Source organism: Amborella trichopoda, chromosome 9 (genome assembly GCF_054954075.1).
Source record: "Amborella trichopoda isolate Santa Cruz 75 chromosome 9, AtrichopodaSantaCruz75HAP2 v2.0, whole genome shotgun sequence".
Taxonomy (NCBI): domain Eukaryota; kingdom Viridiplantae; phylum Streptophyta; class Magnoliopsida; order Amborellales; family Amborellaceae; genus Amborella; species Amborella trichopoda.
The window spans coordinates 17,399,358-17,420,485 of record NC_142344.1 but is presented as its reverse complement, the minus strand read 5'-3'; the positions used below and the strand labels follow the sequence as shown (position 1 = coordinate 17,420,485).

At 40.0% G+C, this 21,128-nt stretch overlaps 1 protein-coding gene across 5 annotated transcripts in view; it reads left to right on the top strand.

Annotated features, from left to right (window-relative positions):
• Positions 1-21,128, top strand: part of LOC18424540 (transducin family protein / WD-40 repeat family protein) — a 46,888-nt gene that overhangs the window by 15,265 nt on the left and 10,495 nt on the right. For 2 of the 5 annotated variants that reach the window (XR_016041788.1, XR_016041789.1), the window contains exons 4-10: positions 8,989-9,111; positions 10,574-10,755; positions 10,885-11,116; positions 11,241-11,450; positions 11,685-11,813; positions 13,589-13,704; positions 14,248-14,370. Coding sequence is in view for 3 of the 5 variants with exons in the window: in XM_006829126.4 (XP_006829189.2) it covers positions 8,989-9,111; positions 10,574-10,755; positions 10,885-11,116; positions 11,241-11,450; positions 11,685-11,813; positions 13,636-13,704; positions 14,248-14,370 (1,068 nt within the window). In the remaining 2 variants the exon portion in view is untranslated. The remainder of the gene's footprint in view (positions 1-8,988; positions 9,112-10,573; positions 10,756-10,884; positions 11,117-11,240; positions 11,451-11,684; positions 11,814-13,588; positions 13,705-14,247; positions 14,371-21,128) is intronic. The other 3 variants (XM_006829126.4, XM_088848537.1, XM_088848536.1) reach the window with 2 other exon arrangements.

Genomic DNA, 21,128 nt, shown 5'->3' with positions numbered 1-21,128 from the left:
GAAGGGCAACTGTTGATTCAATTGGGTAGTTATTGGCCACCTCTTCCAGAGTACTTCTAAAGATTGTGGCTGCAATCAATTTGGAGCAACAAGAGAAACTTCGGTTTTACTTGTGGTGCCTAGCCTCTCAGCCAAACTCTCTTTGGGCTCAGGTTTTACGGTGTAATACGGGATCCCGGAAGGAACCTGGGTGCCATAAAGGATCCAGAGGCATAGAGTATCAGGAGCTTGGAAATCCTTTGCCACTTCTCTTTCCCAGTTCAGAAGATTCATAAGATTTCACGCTAGAGAAGGAGATAGGGTGCGTTTCTGATCAGATTTATGGCTAGGAAACTCTTCATTGCGTCATGCCTTCCCAGCCCTGTATTCTCTTGCCTCTAACAAAAACTGCTCTATTGTCGAGGAAATGTTACTTTTAGGAGGCCGAAGAGTCTGGAACTCATCATTTCGAAGAAACCTTGGAAAATAGGAAACCAATCAATTCCAACTACTCTCGAATGCTCTATTCTCACTCTTTATTCCAACACATGGGAGAGACAGAATAGTTTGGACTCTTTTCCCCTCAGGTCTCTTCACGGTAGCCTCTTTTTATAAGAGTCTCACTCAACCCCCCACTTATCCTCTCAATCCCATCTCAGTTTTGGCAAACGTATGGTCAACCATCGCCCCACCTAAGATTCAAACATTCAATTGGATGGCCTGTTCCCAAAGAGCACTCACAACGGACCACCTACAAAAACGAGGGATCTCGATCCCTAATAGATGTGCTCTGTGCTTATGTGAAGAAGAATCCAATCCACACCTCTTTATTCATTGCGACTTTACCCACAAGCTATGGAGCCAGGTGTTGCAACTCTTTGATATTCATTGGGTCACACCCCCATGGCCAGGGCGCTGATATCTTACAAATTGGAGTCACACTGGCCATTGGCTAGAAGAACTTTATGGAAGGCTACTGTGGCTGCTACCATATGGACAATATAGGTACAAAGGAGTATGAAAATTTTTAATGAACTTAAAATGCACCTACCAGCTCTATTCCACAGGGTAGTTTCGCTGGCCTCCTTTTGGGCCGCTAATCACAAGGTCTTCTCGGGAGTATCAAGGAACTTTTTCCTTTGCCAATGGAAAAATATCCTCAACCAAAGGCCACCAAAAGTTTCAAGAGCTAACAATTGGCAACCACCACCAGAAGGCAGCATCAAGCTGAATTTTGATGGTTGCGCCCTAGGGAATCCAGGAACGACAAGTGCTGGGGGGCGTCTTTAGAGACCACCAGCGAAACAGCCTCCTTACCTATTCTGAGTATCTTGGCAATAATGATTCCCAGTACGCAGAAGCTATGACTCTCTTATTGGGTCACAAAAAGTTCAACCCATCTTGAGGCACACACCTTATTGTGGAAGGAGATTCTCAAAACACGCTTTCATGGGCAAGTGGGGTGACCTCTCTCCCATGGCAACTAACTACAATTTTTGATGAAATTACTCACATTTGAAGGGATATGAACGTCTCCTGGAAGCATACATGGAGGACGTCCAACGAGCTCACAGACCTCATGGCAAAGGAGGGAGCTAGATTCCAAGTGGAAGCACAGGCCAGGTCCTACTCTTTTTTTGGTTCAGGACCACAACCGCACTACGTAGACTACCTCGACACGGGCACTCCTCAGCCTTAATCTTATTTTTTGAAAAACCACTGTAAATCATTGTATCTGGGCAGGACTTATAAGCTATTTTTGTACATGACTGACTGATGTATTTTTTATCGAAAGCCACCCTTAGTAGGTGCTCTCGGTCTCTACCACTTCGGTAATTATTACTGTCTTAGTAATACAATGTTAACAGTTCTAAAAAAAAAAACAAACTTTGGTCTTGCTGACACAGGTCATCAAAGTGGGAGGTATGTGAAAGTTGGTCACGGTTTTTATAGTTTAAAATTTTTCTTTTCCTTTACCGGCTAGAACACTTACAAAGCTCCAAAGATTACAAAATAAACTCAAAAGAAAGTAGGAACACAATTTAGATTCTCACTTGCTTCCACTTAATATAACTCTTTATTGCATAAATAAAATTACATAAACAAGGACTTGGGAACAAGAAACACAAAACTGCAGTAAACAAAGTAAAGTCCCAAAAGATTACCTCAACTGTACTTGATACAACCCACTCCGACTCTCCTCCTTTGATGGCACATGAGGTCTTTCTCTGATCTCACAACTATAGGAAGCCTTGGCTAGAAACCCTTAAGCAATATTAAGAGCAATGGACAAGATCGGGCCTTGGCCCTTTCATCTATGTGTGTGGAGCGTGTCCCCTTTTTTTTTCTCTAAAATATTCTAAGCATGAGAGGGCTGAGATGAGGCTAGAGAGATGAGAGACTGGGGTGCCACTTCTGGAGAGAGAGAGAGGACTTGTGTTGTAGAGATTTGGCCCCCCCACAATCAAACAACAGATAGACTTGTGGTTAGGGTTAGGGTTTCTAGGGTTGTCCATCTTATGGAGATTTGATCTAGACCATTGATCAAAGGAAACCTGTGGGGCGAGAGATCTTAGCCTTACAATCCATAGATCAACCATCATGATTTAATAGAAGGTGCTAGAACCTTAACTTTCAGCTTCGTTAACCTAATCCCATTAATTATTTAATACATGAAAAATATAATTCTCTTTCCTTTTATTTTCATTCATTCTCTACACATGCCTCTTTGAAAAGTCAAATATCTTTTATTTCAAAACCTTTCTTATTTCATTTCGATTGATTGAGTGGCCAACTTGCATGCCACTTAATAAGAAAGAAGGGTGCTAGAAGTGGGGCGTGCCCACCCAATGGCGCTAGTGGGCCCCACGCACCTCCCCACATGTTCTCTTTTAGTGGGGCCCATGGAGAATAATGGGCCCCCATGTGCATTAATAATTTTAGAATTAATAAAATGATTTTTAGCAAACATTTACTATTTTATTTTTCTATCTAAATTATTATATACCTGAAAATGCAGTTTAAGCCTTTTATAAATTAGTTTTTAGAAAATAAAATATCCAGAGACTTTTAAAAAGTTGTTTTATTAATCTAAAAGTCATGTAATCAAATTAATTATTTCTAAATTACTTTGATGGAATTCGGATTCAACTTCATTAAGGAAAATGCAAAAATATTGCAGCACTATTTCTACGAGAGACTATGAACCACACTCACTTTCTCAACTGACCCAATAGTTCCCATGACCCACAGTTCATCATAGGGGTTTATGATTGGGCTACCAAAGTCAGACAATAGGTGAAGGAACACAATCCTAGTCTATGGACTATAGGTTCCTCATTAGGGACAAAACTAGGTCACACAGACTGTTGCACACACATCGCAATTGGCATATGGGGGCTATCTCTCGCACATGTACATGGAACACCCTCAATAGTGTTTTGCTTCCCAATACGGCTATCATATGTACATGCCATGTGATGGTAATGATGAGGATTTGACCATTGTCCCTTTAGGCCTACCAACCACACACAAGGGTCACAAAGTCCCTTGGCTAACTACCTTGGGCATCTCTGACTTCATCAAGGGGTAACCTTGCTAACCCTTCTTAGCTGTGCTATACGCCTAGGCATCTTAAGGTTTTACTACTCAACTGACCTAGCTCGTGAAACCTGGTTTGAGTCTTGCCAACTTCGGTCCCTCTGGACCATACTCCTACTGGAGTCCATTGTTCCACTATGTTAAAATTGCTTACATGATCTCATGAGGCATTTGAATGACCACAAATAGCCAACAAAATAAAATTGGATGGTTGCTTGGCAAACTGAACTTGAAGTCTTGGCACCAATAATATTGCTGGTCGGACCTGGTTTCGAGGGTCGGGAGAGAACCCTCTCTTAGACAACCGCGGGGTCGCGGGCGCAGGGGTGGGTGCGGGGGCTCCTGTGTGAAGATAGGTTCCAACAACGAGAGAGATTTTTGACGGCGGGGGCAGTTTGGGATGCTAATCTTGCCGCTTGGGGTTCGGGGGACATGTCCAGGCGGTCAGCCCTTTTAGATCAATCACAAAGCCCTCCCGCTGTGTGCCAGCGCAGTTTGGACAAGGACTCTCTTCAGGCTTGCAACGTCTCTACTCTCTCTCCGTCGCTTAGAGCCGGTGTGGGATTCAGCTATTTCTCCTTGTGACTATCCCCTCGAGGGGTTTGGTTGGCTGGCCGATGAAGGGGTGTGAGAGAATCCAAGGGTTGGGGCCCTTGGGTTCGCTCGTGTCCGTGCGTCGGTTGCTGCGCGGGGCAGACGATGCGTCGCATAAGGGGGAGAGAGAGAGAGAGATTGGGGCATGACCCAGTTTAGGAGAGAGAGGGAGAAGGGGCCGTGCACTTAGAGGTGTTTACGGACCTGTGCGCTCAGGGGTATTTTCTCTCCCTCAAAGTTTTCTCTATCCTCTTGGTGGAATTAAGGACTCAGAAGCAAACGGCGAGAGGAACAAACGTAATGCCTTTGTTTTATAATGGGTAAATGCTTCGCCCAAAGGTCTAGGGGTCAAAGGTTCCAGCCCTTTTACAAGTGAGCTAAGCTTGTTTATATAGAGGATTCACAAAACAGGGGTGAACGCTAAAAAACAAAGCTTAATTACAATTTAAGAAATTAGGAATAAATCTCGAATTAGGTGCAATGACCAAAATGCCCTTGAGATTTTTTTCTCTAATGACAAAACCGTCCTTGCCTGGAGGTCGTTCCGCCATGGCCAGATCTTGGAAGCTTTTTTCGCAGCTTGTGGCGATGGTTCAAATGATTTATCTGCATATCTTCAATTTCCTTGCGATTCTGAGCATTTTGCTGCCCTTTAATCGTGCTGGGTGGTCTTTCTCCCACGGGGTGGAAGTCTGGCTAGATTCGTGAACTTTGTTCGCTAATGTAGTTCGACTTGTGATGTTCTGCCTCCTGGCTCTGCTTGCAAATGAGAGAGGAGACAGTCACAGTCATTTTGCACCAAGTTTGGGCTGATTTGGTCCTCGTTTGCATTTTTCCCTAATTTGGGAGGTCGCTGGAAAGTGGGATTCCGGCAACAGAGCAGATTTGCTTCTTTTGTGACCTGGGGACTTGCATCCATCAGACCTTGGATTAAATGCAAGAGTTATACCAGTTTGCAGCTCTTTGCGAGGTGGTTGTATTGAACTCGTCCCCTCGGTGATCCGATGCATGGATGTCGAGCTGTGCTTCACTGGATTCGAGGCTTCTTCTTCTTAAACCCTGGTTTTTTTGGTTTTACGGGCACCTTCTTTCCAGGAGAAATTTGACTCTAGGTTGTGCCATAGTGCATGCCTTAGGTCAAAATGACGAGGCTGGCGTGATCTAGAACCTATCTGGATCTGGGCTTTTCTTGGTTTCAGCGGAAGGCGCCATGGGTCTTTGAAGTTGCTCACGAAACACGATGTCACAGTCTCCATGCTTGGGGACTGGTTTGGTGAAGCCACACTGCGCTAGTGTGAAACCCACCTGTTGCGAGGCCGCATGGGCGTAGACCCCTTTCGGGTGGTCCAATTGAGCTCAAATTTGGTCCCCGGTGCGATGGCGGTGGTCTGGTATAGCTTTGGAGCTGCTAGCATAGAGCTACAGTTGTAAGGTCCTTCCTTGGTGCGATGGCACCGTACCCAGGTCATATGGCTCGAGGCTTTATTTTTGGGTACAACTTTGGCCTGCTGGTGTCTTGTATACTTGCAGGGCCAGGCTGTTGCCGGCTCTCTCGTTGTTCCCGTGGGTGGTGTAAGTACATCAAAAATGACATACAACAATTGCTCCCATTTCTTTGAATGTTGAGAAAGTCCAAAAGTTGCCGAAAAATAGCACTTTTGTTTAAAATATGCAAATCCTCAATGAAGCTATGATCGCCTACCCTTGATGGCACTATGATCACCCATGATGGTTACACATTACATTAGATAGGTTGCTATGAAATCTTAGTAATAAATTTGACGAGGAAAAAGCCTATGACACGTCTTTGGTCAGTCTTAGTTGAAGTTCTTCTCGAGATGGGGTTTAGAAGAACGTGGAGAACCTGGATACGTGGTTGTATTTTTGCATCTAGCTTCCCCATCCTAATCAGTGGAACTCCGGAAGTGTACTTCCTGACATCCCAAGGCTTAAGCCAAGGACATCCCGTTCGCCTTCTCTGTGATAGTTGCATAATCTTTAGCGTTTCCATTTCAGGGCCATTCCAAATAGGGTTTCTGTGGGGCTTCAAAACTTCCAGGCACGGGCCCAAAATCACTCATCTCCAAAACGCGACGACACACTTGTCTTTTGTGATGCGACCTATTTTGGGGGTTTACGTTAGCTCTTCTGAAGTTGCATTGAAGTGTACCCAGGGATGTTTGCCCAAATAAAAGCCTACGGGCGTTGGAATTGATCACAACACTTCATGCACCCTTGCCCAATGGTTTGGCTGGCTGTGGGCTTGAGTTGATCCTGTCCATCTACCTGTAGCTACCACTCTGTTAAAAAATTGTGCAAACAGTTATGGAATGGAATACTTCCTAATCATTTAGCGCAGGGTGGCAGCTTGGAAGGGGAGATTCTTATCCCTTGGCCAGTGACATTCCCATCTTCCAAATGTCCAATTCCAAATGGCAATCTTAACATTCAACAAAATCAAGAGTATTATGAGTGGTGTTTTGTGGGTGTGGCTGGAACAAAAAGTTTCCACTTTTTAGCATGGATATTCAAACCCAGAAAGAGGGTGGACTTGGAATCAGAAAACTATGGGTTAACAGTATTGTATCACTTTGCAAATGATGGTGGCACTCGTCCACACAGCGGGACCAATTGTGGGTTTCTGTCATCCGCAATAAATACACTACCATCTCCTCAGGTTATTCTTGAAGGGGACACCAAAATTCACGCGAGGGTTGGAGATAGTTGAGATTTTGGAAAGAGGCATGGCTTGGTGACTGAGCCCTGAGGAAACAATGGCCCAGAATTCTGAGAACTGTGATCAACATTGATGCCATGGTGGTGAAGGTTTAGGAGACCACTTGTTGAGAAGAATCAGGGAACTTCATCGAATTGCTTCGATCTTTACACTCCCTCTTTCTCCCTCCGTGGTCAAAGGCAAATTGATGTTGACCTTAGCAAATGCAGGAGGATCTCAATTAGTGTTGGGACCCTGGTAAATACCGCTAACACGATCTTCATGATGTACAAAGCTTGGTTTATCCGTATCTCCCAATTGTGCACTCCTTCAATTGGACCTTCCTAACCAACTAAGCCCTCGCTATTAACCATCTTCAAGTGGCTTCCACCTACTCATTTGATGCTCCATGTGCAAGGAAAGGGAAGAGACCAGCGACCACTTCTTCTTGGCTTATGCACTTGCTGCAAAATTATGGGCCTACCTACTACAATCATTCAAGTGATGTTGGGGGACACCACTGGTGATAAGATAGTTTTCTGTGTTTTACTGCATTGACTCAAGCCGCTTATTCCTACATTGTCCTGTTACGACACAAATTTGATGTCATGTCTTGAGACTGTTTGATTTCACAGGGCAGAAGCTGCTTCTATAGGGGCCTTGTGGAGCAATGGTCTTCCCCTGTACTGCTGTTCTCATTCTTTGGAGAATGTCCTTGCTGTTTCATGGGTATTACGGGTAAAGAGCAACAATAGATCTTTGAATGACTAAAAAATGGAAGCGAGTAGAATACATGAGCACATTAGGAAAACAATACTCAACACTGAGGGATCAAGAAAGAATTTTTGGGGCTTTCAGCGGCAGGTTTTGGCACAATTTGCAAGGAGATTTCAAGAGCAGAGGCATCCAAGAAGTGGAATCAACTACCAGAAGGATACGTGAAGCTGAACATAGATGCCACTTTGAAAGGGAATCCGAGACTAGCAGGTGCTGGTGGCATCTTGAGGGACTAAAATCGCATCTTGGTAATTATTGTTTGGGCTTAGTGATATGGTGTGTAGATGGAAATTTATGGACTTTGAGGGAGATTCCAGCACGGTTATCAGGTGCAGAGATGGAAAGGACAAATGGCCCTGCTCGCTAAATGTTTTTGAAAAAATTTGGGCCCTTGGGTGTTACACACTTCCTTTGAGCGTATTTGGTGTTAACTAGACGAGGTTATTGCGCATCATTCAGAAAGAAGAAGAGGTTGATGTACTTGGAGTGGTATCCAAATCAATGCTTGTGGTAACATGGTTCTAAGGCATAGTGTGTGTATAGGGAGCGTCTAATAATATATAGATAAGATCTGATGTAAAACGGCTGAATAATGTAGGCTGAAAGACATACACGCTTCTAAATAGACTTTGTTTGTGAAATGCAGTATTCCCATTTTTTTTTTTTAAAAGAAAATTGCTGGGGGTTGTGTGCTAGCTAGAATTAGTCATTTTGAAGCTTGGTTTTAAGGCTAATATCTCAAACGTAAATTTTATTGGATGGTTCTGATGTTAGAAATGTATCATTTGTGTAAAAATATGGAGAGCTTTTATTGTTTAAATAAATTTTGCGGATAGTTGCATAGTTTATTGGAAGCTTGTTTCTGGAATATTTTTGGGCATTGGTGTCAGGTTTGTCAATTTCTCCATGAGTGAAAGCTTTTATTGTTTAAAGAAATTTTGCCGATAGTTGCATAGTTTACGCAGTTGTCTTTGTATACTTTTTTCTTTCTTGAACGGATTCACACACACACAAACACATATACTATTGTTTGGATACATTATATAATATTTATGTATGCGTGTCTGTTCATGCTCTCAAATGATATGGATGTGGAATCTGTAACTTTGACAAATGAATATATGCATGATTATTCATGTTTCATCTGGGTGTCATAAATCTATAGCCAACGCATGATACTTAAAATTTGTCTTAAAAACTTATTTTCTTTGAAGTATTAACTGTTGTTACTTTAGTTCACTTAGTTGCAGTTATGTGGTTTTCTTTAGCGATTTCATGCCATTCTTTATCAGCTAAACTTTCACAATGTATTTCCTTCACAGGCTTCTGAACAAATGACAGTGCAAAATGTTTGGACTTTAAAAATGAAGGAGGCTGTTCTTGCAGTTAGAGTCAGTCCTGATGCTAAATACATGGCTGTTTCTCTGTATGATAATACCGTCAAGGTTTGTTTATGATTCTTTTCTTTTTGCCTTTATATAGACACCAGATGACAAGTTCTCCATTTCAACTTTTGGTCTTTATGGTGGGGTTTTCTTTCTTGTGTTAACTCATTGCCTGTGTGGTATATTAATACAGAAAGAAACAAGACTGCCATCATGAGAGGCTTTTGATGTGTTGCATGATATGAAAGGATTCTTGATAAATATTATGCAAAGAAACAAATGTAGTTAAAATAATTGAAATGAAAACATTTGTGTTGAAGAGGTATCCCTGGACAGTGTGTTTGATTTAACTGGGGACCATGTGTGTGTAGATAAGGAGATACTCAATGAATGACACATGATGGTAAATACATAAGCAATTATGGTAAAGTTGAAACAGTGATATGGCATTTAATCATATTTGAAGAGAATGCAGCACATGACTAAGAAATTTTTATACTGACTTGTATGTCCTAAATGTGAACTGAAACACTATACGGTAAGGCAGACATAAGAAACATAGAAAATGCATATTTACTCATCTCTACAGATGCAAAGTGCATTAATATGGAGCATGACTTGTTGATCTCTGTGGCAGAGTTATCATTAACTAGCAATCCTGCTTAAATTTTGTTTTTTTGTAAGCACTTTAGAACATTGGAGTTGATTTAATTTGGTCTACTCTCTCTCTCTCCCCCCACCCCAGCAACTCTTATCTCTCACTGGGATCGCCCAATAAAACAATAATTCAATGAACAGATTTGGCAACTTTTGGTTAGGGTTTCTCACCCATGCTGGGGCATCATGTATGATTATTCAAGAAAGAGGTTGGTTGCAAAAAAGAAGAAACTTAACTGACATAGGGGTTAATAGAAGGTGTTTTGGCTATTGGGATTCTAAACTACTTGGTTTCAGCTCCCAACGTAGCTTGAATTCCTTTACAATAAACAGAAAAAATGTGATGCTTAGATTTGATGAGATTCTGGAGAGGTGCAGAACTATATAAATGGAGCAGGTTTATTGGTTGGTTACAGCACTATTATGCTTCAAAACTCAAATGTTGGAGATTCTTAGATCATAGGGCTGGAGGAAAAAATTATATCGAAGTTGTAGGTTTCCAATTTTAACATTGAATTATGAATCCTGATGGTATCATTGGTGCTTCTATTGGTTTATTGCTTATGCAGTATGGGAAATCAGTAGAAGTTGAAGGAAGCTGAACCTTTTCTTTTTGAGAAAGGTGTATACTTTCTATAAGAATTTCCCTGTCCTTTACATATTGTGAAATTCAAAATTGTAAATTTCTCGGGGAAGAAATTCACATTGTAGTGTATGGTTAGTCATGTGGCTGCATGTTTCTGTTTTATCATAATTTGGCTCTTTGCTAATGGTCTTGTTAATTAGATTGACCTGTAACATTCTCATTTGAATATAAATTATTTTCTGTTGTGATGTCCGTTGACAACCACATACATCTATGCAGGTGTACTTTTTGGACAGTCAGAAGTTTTTTCTATCTCTGTATGGTCACAAGCTCCCTGTACATTGCATTGATATCTCATCGGATGGTGATTTGCTAGTCAGTGGTTCGTTAGACAAAAATGTGAAGATCTGGGGCTTGGATTTTGGGGATTGCCACAAATCCATATATGCTCATACTGATAGGTCTTCTTCTCTCCTTTTTATCTTTTTAAATCTGGAACCTTATTTATTTTAGAACAAAACATCAGTTTCAAGGGAAACATTAAAATTCTTTCTGGCTGATTGGTGATGGACTGATTATCTGCTTAACAGTGTCATGGCAGTGCAGTTTGTGCGTAACACGCATTATTTTTTTAGTGCGGGGAAAGATCGGCTAGTGAAGTATTGGGATGCTGATAAGTTCGAGTTGCTTTTGACATTGGAAGGGCATCATTCTCCTGTTTGGTGCCTTGCAGTTAGCCATAATGGTGATTTTGTCATCAGCGGGTCCCATGATAGGTCCATCCGCCGCTGGGATCGTACTCAAGAGCCATTCTTCATTGAGGCAGTTTATCCATTCCCTACCTTTGTACATTTTTTTTGTGAACAAAAAGAGAATATAAATATCTTTGTATACATCCTTATAATGATATTACAAAGGGACCAAAGGGAATTACTTGTTTGTTCAGGAAGAGAGGGAGAAGAGGCTAGAGGAAATTTTCGAATCTGGATTGGGAGATGCAGTGGAAAGCGTCAATGTTCTGAAAGAAGATCCTCCTGAACAGGAGGCTGTGGGTGTGGCTGGGAAACAGACAAAGGAAACCATTAGTGCAACCGACTCAATTATTGATGCGCTCGACATGGCAGAGGAAGAAGCTAAACGCATTCGCATGCATGAGGTACTTGATCTATGTTTTACTCATAAGATTGTGGGGAACTACTGGTGGCTTTTTTAATCTTCGGTATACAAAAACAAGATGGTAGTTTGAGGACAATGACAGATGAGGATGCTTAATTCCAAAACGTAAAAAATTATTTCATTTTGAGCCTTCTAATTCAGTCGCAGGTTACATGATCGTGTGTTGTATTCCCAACACTTCTCTGTTCAATACAATTATTCTTATATGATCCAGGTGGGGGGAAGAGGTGCACAGGTAGCTGATCTCCCACCAAATCTTATGATGCTGGGACTTTCACCATCAGATTATGTTCTCCGGGCTGTTTCTTCTGTTCAAACCAATGACCTGGAGCCGACATTACTGGTAACTTTGTAGCTCATCTTTAATATGTTTTTTCATTACAATATATATATTGGTTTGCTGTTGAGGTACTTAGAAGCAAGCCTTATGCATGCCATCATTGAAACATGAAGTTTTAGGTTTTGTTATATTACTGTCGACCAAGTGTGTTTGTGTGCTATGATATTGTACATATGCCAAAGAACATGGATTTATAAAGTTTTCTAATCACCTACTGACTTGCATAATCATATGAGGGATATTTATCAAAATACACTGGACTTTTTAACAATTCAACAGTTTACCCTTTCAACTATTCAGCTCATGTTCATGTGGATTTTGATGGGTATTTTGATTGTAAACCAAAAGATAGGGCAAAATGTAAACTGTGAATCTCTCACATGTATTTTAATAAATTTCACATAATTTACTTCCACTCAGAAAGAGTGAGAGACCTGTCATCATTTCTTACATCCAGAGACTTTGGTTATCTATAGAGATTGTTTTCTCCATTTTTAGGATGATATAAACTTATGCAATTTCTGTTATGATGTCCTGTTAGTTCTATATTCTGGATTTCTTCACTTATGTCTAAATCAGTTTGTAATAGATATGAGGTTCTTGTCTTCCTTTTGAATTGTAACAGTATGACGTAAATTTTATCATGGGCTTTCCATGACATCATGTTCTTTGCTCACATCCATATACACCTTGTCATGTCTTAAAAATCATCTTGGTTGAGCCTCGAGCATGTGATATTGTGCCTTTTGGAAATCTTTCTTGTATTACTTGCTTCCCATAGTCATTGATTAGTTAGCAACAAAAGAAAGGCCTTACCGATTGAATTGAGATTGGTATTAATTGGGCAGGACTTCGGAAAGACTCTTAATGAATTGAGGAGGGTCCTCTTAAGAAAAGGGTTGGTCAGCTTGTTTGGTGTTTGGTAGCAAACTTCAAGGGTTCAAACCCGTTGACTCCCTCATCCATATTAGGACATCTAAGACTGGGCCAAAGCTTAAAAGACGATTGGGTCCTCTAGAATTTATTAGTTGAGGGTGTTAGCTGTTGAGAGTTGTCTGTTTTGTTATAATGTAATTCTATACCTGCAGGGTTAATGCTCTATAGTGACCTAATTCAGCTTTTCTTTTCTTCTTTTTTTTTTCTTTTTTCGCAAAATGAATCTGCTGTTAACATCTATGAGACTGGATGTCAGTTCCAAGGACCTTGGAGGCTGTGCAAACCATCATTTGTCTCTGTCGGTTGTCTTCACTTCCAAGGACCTTGTTTTACTAGTCTTTAATGGTTTTGTGAACAAAATTATCAATCTACAACGTGTGTTAGTAATGCTTTCACAACAAACTCTTCCACCTATTTTGTGTGTTACTTTTTCTTGAATGTTGTAGCTCATCTGGTAAGTTTTTTGTCTTTTTGGGTGAATAAACTGGCATTCAAACTGTAGATATTAGTAATTTGGATATACCTTCTCAAGAAATGAGGGAAAAGAATGATGTGGACCTTATATCCTATTTTATACGTCAGGAACCCAAACGCTGTTGGACACTGTAGCTTTCCTTTGTTCACTGTTACACTCAATTGGTAGAATATTGTCTCAGAGGAAACATGAATACTGTGATAATGCTGAAGCTGCCGTCTTATTTTTCTTTAGATAAAACTACGCCCCTTACAATCATGTTTAACGTTAGTAATGTACTTGTGTGATGGATTCCATCGTTCCCTTATCTAAGTTGATTGTCAGCCCTTATTGGAAAATTAAGATGCCCTTGACTTATATTTTCCAGGAGAGGTAATGTTTTTGGTACCGATTGGAAGTACTTCTTTTGTGCAGTCTTTACCATTCACTGATGCTTTGAAGCTTATGGCATATTTGAAGGACTGGACACTTGGTCCTGATAAGGTATTCTTTATTAGAAATACTCTGTTTTGGTTCTCTGTTTTATGTTCTGCTCAATTCAATTCCCTAAAGCAGGTGCCATCTCAAGTCTTGCAGTTGCAGTGACTTGGGTGATTCTTTCAACTCATCCCACAAATGCATTAACAAATGACTGCTTAAATGCCAAAGTGATAATCCTAGAATGCTGAGTACTTCTAAAAGAAGCTACAATTTGTTTCTTTCCTTTGTTTCTTTTAATGTGCCCTATTGTGATTCATGCACTAAAACTCACAACAACATTGCATCTTTCTATCTCCATGTCTATTCTTTGCCACATGTTTCTAATTGCCTATTATATGTTGTTCTTGTTTTTCAAGTCCTATTTGCAGTAACTACAAGCTAGGAAATGGAAGGGTGAATCTTTCTGTTGCCAGCAGGTTACCCAACACATAGTGTAGCCATGATTTGATCGCTAATGACCGACAAGTCGAGCTTGATTGTAGTCACCTGTTAATCGCTTTTGAAATTAACTCTTATTTCTCATGGTTCTTTTTGGTCTATATGCAGGTGGAACTTGTTTGCAAAATTGCCACATTTCTTGTTCAGACACATCATAACCAGTTGATTGCTACTCCCGCAGCCAGACCAATCTTGACTGCTCTGAATGGCGTGCTTCATAAAAGGGTAAAAGTAAGTCATTAGATTGAATGGGGACAAACTTATGTACCTCTTGGTCAAATAAAATGTAATCCCATGAATATCAGAGACTTAAATAATTTCAGAGACATAAATGAACATTAGGCTGTTGGATTGTTTTAGTAGACATGATAGTTATTCTGATGTGTATCTTTGCTACTTTATTTAGTTACTATATTTTATGCTTGGAGTCTTATAATTAATGTCTGTTTTCCTGTCTACATATCAATGCCCAGTTGTTAAATGCATCCAGCCAAGTGTGTGTAAGAACTATATTTCAATGCATGTGTATAGACATGCTTAAGTTTTCATAGAAGTTACTTAGCAAAGAAAAGGCTTTCATAAAAGACCCTGGTGCTCCACAGAATAATAGTCAATATTTGGGGCATGCCGAACTAGTTCCACCTTGTGCTTTCATTTGTCAAGCAAAGTGATTATGACTCTCTCACAACATTCATGGCTTGTAGTACATGTGTCTGGTTTTGGCAATCGTGTGGTGGCTTTTCTCATAACTGTGTTCTCCAGTATGTCACTTTATATATTTCATGTCGGGTTTATGTCTCTTGTTGGGTATACCATGACTCCTATATCTCATTGGGTATTTACTTTGTGCCCATATACTGGGTACCCTGCTCAGCCTGAGTGACTCAGGTGAATATGAGTCGACCCGCCTGAGCTTTCTTTAAGTTTGGTGGATCATTAAAAGACACCTTTGATCGATCATATCTACCATATAATGCATTGAATAGGTGAAGAATCAAGATCTCTAAGAGGTTTCAAGAAATGGTGTTGTACAGCCACGGAAGGACTTGGAAAAGTCGTGTGTCCACTTAGGTCACATAATGTCGAGTTAGGTCGCACAATGTCTGATATTAATAAATGATAAAGTGTAAACGTACAACAGTACTCCTACAATATTACAAGAGTATCCTTTCATGATGTTTACATTTATTGAACGATCACAAGAATCAGAAAAAATACAACAAAATTACAATAACAATTAACAACATTTCAATAACCAAACTACCATTCTGCATACGCTTCCCTTGACACGGATACGGGTGATTAATTAGCATTAGTTTGTGCGGAAGGAGATCATGGCACTTGCTGGGCATGGTCTTGGTGAAGATATCAACTACTTGGTCAATTGAAGGAATACATGGATGAAGTAGTTCACCCTTTTGAAATTGTTCACAAACTAAATGACGGTCAACTTCAATATATTTGGTCCTTAAAACTGGTTTATTAGCCATCTTGATAGCACTGATATTATTACTATATCGTGGAGATGAGGCACTAATTGATGCCCATATCACTTTATAGATCGTCTATGCCAAACCACATAACTGCTGGTAGAAAACATAGCCTTATGCTTTGATTCTGATGTGGACTTGTTTTGCTGATTAGAAAACGTAGCCACTGCTGGTAGAAAACATATGCCATATGCTTGTGATTTAGAAACCCATTTGTAACTTGTGCAGAACCGTTTTTTTCAACTTGTGTTATTTCTCTCTATAGAAAAGAGGCGACTCTGGTGCTTTAAATATTACCGTGGTGCATTTGTATCCACAAGATTGTTTCATCAATGCTCTATTTCCTTGTATCCTAGGGATAAATTTACCTAGTAGAACTTAGATGCACACTGATTCATATCAGTAAGGGGCAAATATTGTCTTGGAGCGGTCTATTCGTGCCAGGAAACAAGAAGATTGTAATTCCTGTTTTGGTTCATAAGAAAAGATTTTATGACTATCATTTTATTGCCCCATTTCACCTACCATTTTCAACAGATAGCAAATAATTCGTTGTGCAGCAGTGTAGTGTTGATGAGGGGGATTTGGGACAATTTGACTAACAACATTGACGACATGGGTAATACATTGTCGAGTCACTGTGAGGTATCCAGGACTCCCAACAAGGCACTGATAGGTAGAAGAATAAGACAATTTATCATTGTCATTATTAGAATACTTCACATTAAACTATAATGGAGTATCCACAATCTTTGAATCTGTAAGATGGGCAAGTTGTACAAGTCACCTTCAGAGTTCAAATACACACTGTGAGAGGCTAATATGACTGCTGGTTCTCTTGCCAAGGAAGGCACCAGGGGCGGGACAAATTGAGTTGTATCCTGCACCTTTTTTTAGTGCTGCACGCTAGGGATACCACCCCCACCTTTTTTCTAGTGATAGGTCCTTTTTTCCCACCTCTCTGACTTCTTACATGTATTGAACAATACCCGGCTTGTAGGCTGCCCATTTCTTGCTCCTTAATGGACCACTGGGTTGGTTGTGGGTTGACATTTTGTATCGATGTACAAGGTTCTTATATGTATTAGAGTTGATTGTTTCAAAAGAAAGAACAAAACTGGGGAAGTTGTATATGATCTTGGTTATATTTATGCTGTCCAATCTGATAGCCTTGTGGAGTATAATAAGATTCTAGCCCCTAAAAATATTCAAAATGACCAGTGTCCTTCATTTTTAAACCCATTGGGGAGAACCTCCTTTAATGTTGAAACTCCAGCGTTTAAAATGAAGGACACTCCTCTGCATGGCTTGCCTTCAACGCAAGTCTTCAGTTGCATATTTATAAGACATAGAAGTGGGAGAAATATCTGTGGAAGCTACACATGAACCACAATTGTTGGGATCTCCTAACCTAAGTGGCAATCTTGCTCCAGAATCTCACCTCAGAGCTCTGGGAGATGGATCTTCAAGGGATCAGAATTTTAAATATTTGGGATCTCAATACCCACTTTTAGGGATCTTGGTCCCACCTTTATTTATTGCTGGCTAGCAATGCAACTAATGTAGGCATATTTATTGCTTGCTGACTATAAATGAAGGGATCCATGCATTAAAAAGTATATATAGCCTTAAAACTTTATATAATTTGTAAGGTTAAGGTTAGGTGCAAGATCCCAAAGGTTTAAATCGAGATCCCTAATTTTTGGGGAACTCGATCCTTGATATGTGGCTTGTACCAACGGTGCTCCCAACTGTAGGGATCTTCTATGCTTTGTTGATTCCCCTCTCCCATTCCCAACAACTATGATATGAATGATGTGTGTACATGAGCCGTTTTGGAGGATGAGAAATACAAGATCAATGACATACAACTAAAGTAGAAGATTTGTTCAAAGTGGATACGTGGGGTAGATCTAACAATGATGAAGGGTAAATGGAGACCCGTAGATGGGACATCACTAGTATCTGACATTGGTGAAGTCAGACGGCACGCAAATGGGAGAATTCTTTCGTTTTTGAAATAGTTTTGGAGAGGCTGCATATGGCTGGGTATCAATGGATGGGGACCATAGTTATCGGGATCTCCTACTTTGGTAGGCGATCCCTTCTAGGATCTTGATTCTATCGCTCCCGGAATAGATCTCTTAGGGATCTCGATTTTTAAATTTTGGGATCTCGAACCCCACTGATAGAGATCCCGATTCCTGCGGTCAGGGATCTGGATCCCAACCTTAAGGACCAAGACAACAACCAAACTAATGATTTTCTTTGTTTATGGCCAACTAGCAACACAACTATTGCTTGCTTGCTATCAATAATAAGATCCCTACTTTAAAGAGTTTACATAATCCTAGATTATCATACACTGTAAGGTTGGTAATATAATCCCCAAAAAATTGGGATCAAGATCCCGAAAGGTTGGAAACTTGATCCTTAACATTTGGGGATCTCGATCCCTAACATGTGCATTGTACGGATCGCGTTTCCAACTATAGGGATCTTCTAGCATTTCACGATCCCTTGCTACCGATCCTGATCCCGATCCCAACAACTATAATGGGCACAAAGGAGCAGAAAATTCCAACAAAATAAGGGTGTTATCTGAGGATGGGCAGATTTGTGTAGATTGGAAATAACGCATGATAAAAAGAATGCAGCCTTTGGTTCTAGTTTATCACACTCATTATTAGGGAGAAGAGTAGCAAACGTAACCAAAAACTCTAAGGTGATCATATTTATGTCTTCACTTAAACAAGTGCTCAAACTGGACCATGCCATCTAAAGTTTCTTTAGGCGCTCTGTTAATCAAATAAATACTCGTATGACTTGCTTCAACAGAATATACCTTAGGCACCTGAGGTTGATGCCTCAGTGCTCTGCAGGTCTCCCTGATGTAGCAGATTCTTTGCTTTGTGACACCATTTTGTTCTGGGTAAGAGGGCAGGACCTCTGTTGTAAGATTCCATGATCCAATAAGAACTGTTGAAACTGCTGTGAGAGAAAATGTTTTTCAATCATGGTATGAAATTGTTTAAGCACATAAAATTTCAAAGGTTGATCTCAAGAAATAATCCAATCTTTATCTCATCCAATTATTAACAAACAAGAACAAAATACATTTTCCTCATCTTGATGGATCCAAACTTGGTCCCCACACATCACCATTGATCAAAGGTATAAAAATATGAGGAATTTACGAAAGAAAAGGCAATTTATGAGATTTTGCAGTATAATAATTATGACAAACAAAACTCAAGATTGTGTTTTTCCCATAAAATTTGTTCATAAGACTGTTAAAAGAAAATAAGATACCTAGCTTATGATTCTTTGACTTCATTTAAGTGACAATGTCATACATCCAATCTTCATTCGCACTCTTAATATCATCATATGTTCAAGTGCATACTTGGGAGTAGATTTAGTCGATGGGAAATCAAAGGAGAAAACTGTCCATGTTTGCGTCACTGTTTAACTGCCTTTTCCCATTCTAAGATCCTGGACTAAGCAACCAGGGGAGTGAAATTAGGTAATGCTGTTATTATCAACAAGTTGTGACACAAATCTCAAAGTAAGTTTAGGAACATGAATAGTTTTCAGTAAGGAGTGGTGATAGGAATCTAAACGGAAAATGGATATAAATCCAAATAATAGAGATAGGAAGAGAATTTCCATCAGCAACATACAGTGTTCTATCATAATTATAATGAGCAATGTGCTGAATTTCTGCACGTCGTTCGTCATATGGGTGGTAGTACCAGAGCTGATAATCCAAGCCTGATACATACTAGAGGAGTCTCCCTTGGCGACAATTTCCTTGAGGACCTATTCTATCATTTCCAAACAAAGCAACACAAGAGTACTTGATGCCGAGGTCTTGTAGACATAGGAATTTTTAGCAAAGTGCTATCATCTTGCATCTGAATCATTGTTGTCTGAACCTGACCAGACTGGTTGATTCGAACTGGGAACAGGTGAACTGGTGGCTATTCCGGTCTGGTTGACCCCCCCCCCGCCCCCCCCAAAGATTGGAATGGCCATTGAATTGGCCTCAAACCGAGAAACCAGTAGGTCTAATTACCAGACCAACGCTTAACCAAACAGGGTGGTCCAAAATGAGGGTAAAGACGATACCATTTTTTTTTTTTTTTTTCCGGTTATTTTTGTTGTTTATAGTTGTTTTTTCCATCCATTTGAAAATAAATATGGACAGTTTGGTCCTTTTCAGAAATTAGGAGGGTTATGGAGCTTTAAAATGGATTTTTAAACAGTGCTATTTCGGCGTGTTTTCTTTCTCGACCATAAAGCCTCCAATTTCTTTTGCGAAAATTTGGCAACTTCCAGGTAGGATACTAGCCATTAGTCCACCTAATTTCAAGCCCCAAGCAAGATTGTTGCATTATTTTCTTGATTTGTTTGTGTTATATTTAGAAAAAACAGATTTTTAGGGTTTTTGTTAAAGATGAATTTCTGTTTTCCATAAATTAATGCAGTAGGTCGTTTCCTTTATTCAATTAATTGTTTTTGTTTCTTATATTGTTGTAGGTTTGTGCTTTTTTGGTAGCTTATGTGCATTTTTAGCAAGTAAATGTTTTTTTTTTTTTTTTTTGGGGTGGGTTTTTTGCGGAATTTGTTTTTGATTGTTTTTTTAGTCTTTAATATTTCAGTGGAACTATATAGATGTAAAATGTTCCATAATTTTGTTCCTCATAATTTTTTTGGAGTTTTCCTACTTTCTATTTTTTCTTGATTACTCTATATTTCCTTTGTGTTTTTCTAATTTTTGTAGTTTTCCTTTTTTTTAATTTTGAACAGTCTGACCGGTGAACTGTTCTGGTCTAGATGGCCTTACCAGAACAGTGCCCACACTAGTTCGGCCACGGGTTGGGTCTTAACAACATTGATCTAAGTAGAACTCTTACCAACAGTAGCAACCAAGGCACGAGTCTTTGGATTCTTGGGGGGCCTCTTCTGGCACATGGATATAACATGGCCAAGTTACTTACAATACGACATATCGCATTTGGATTTTTGGGACATTGAGATGATACAGGGCCATAGTCTTTGCAAGTGTCATATTGGACCTTATTGAAATCCTATAGAAGCCAAAAGAGCTGCATCATGGGCTGCACTCATTACGTTTCCCTTTAATCTTGTTTCTTCGACTAATAGTTCTACTTATGCATTGGTTAAATCTGATATTGTGGGTCTATTCAGGATTGACGATTTGGTAAAATTAAAGTTATCTCAAAGTCCCATTAAGAGCTAGTGCAAAAGGGATCTATCTCGAAATGAGCTCATGGTTTCCTATGCTCTAGGAACTTAGAGTTTCTATGATTCCCATCTTATTCCACAGTGTCCATAGAGAACAGTAATACTCCTTATTGCCGCGGCCTTAGTGAAGCCCCACGCTCCGACCATTCGACACTTGTATACTCAACTCTTTGAGGACAAGTCAGCCAACCCACACAAGTGTGCCCTAACTAGGCACAATAGAAAAAC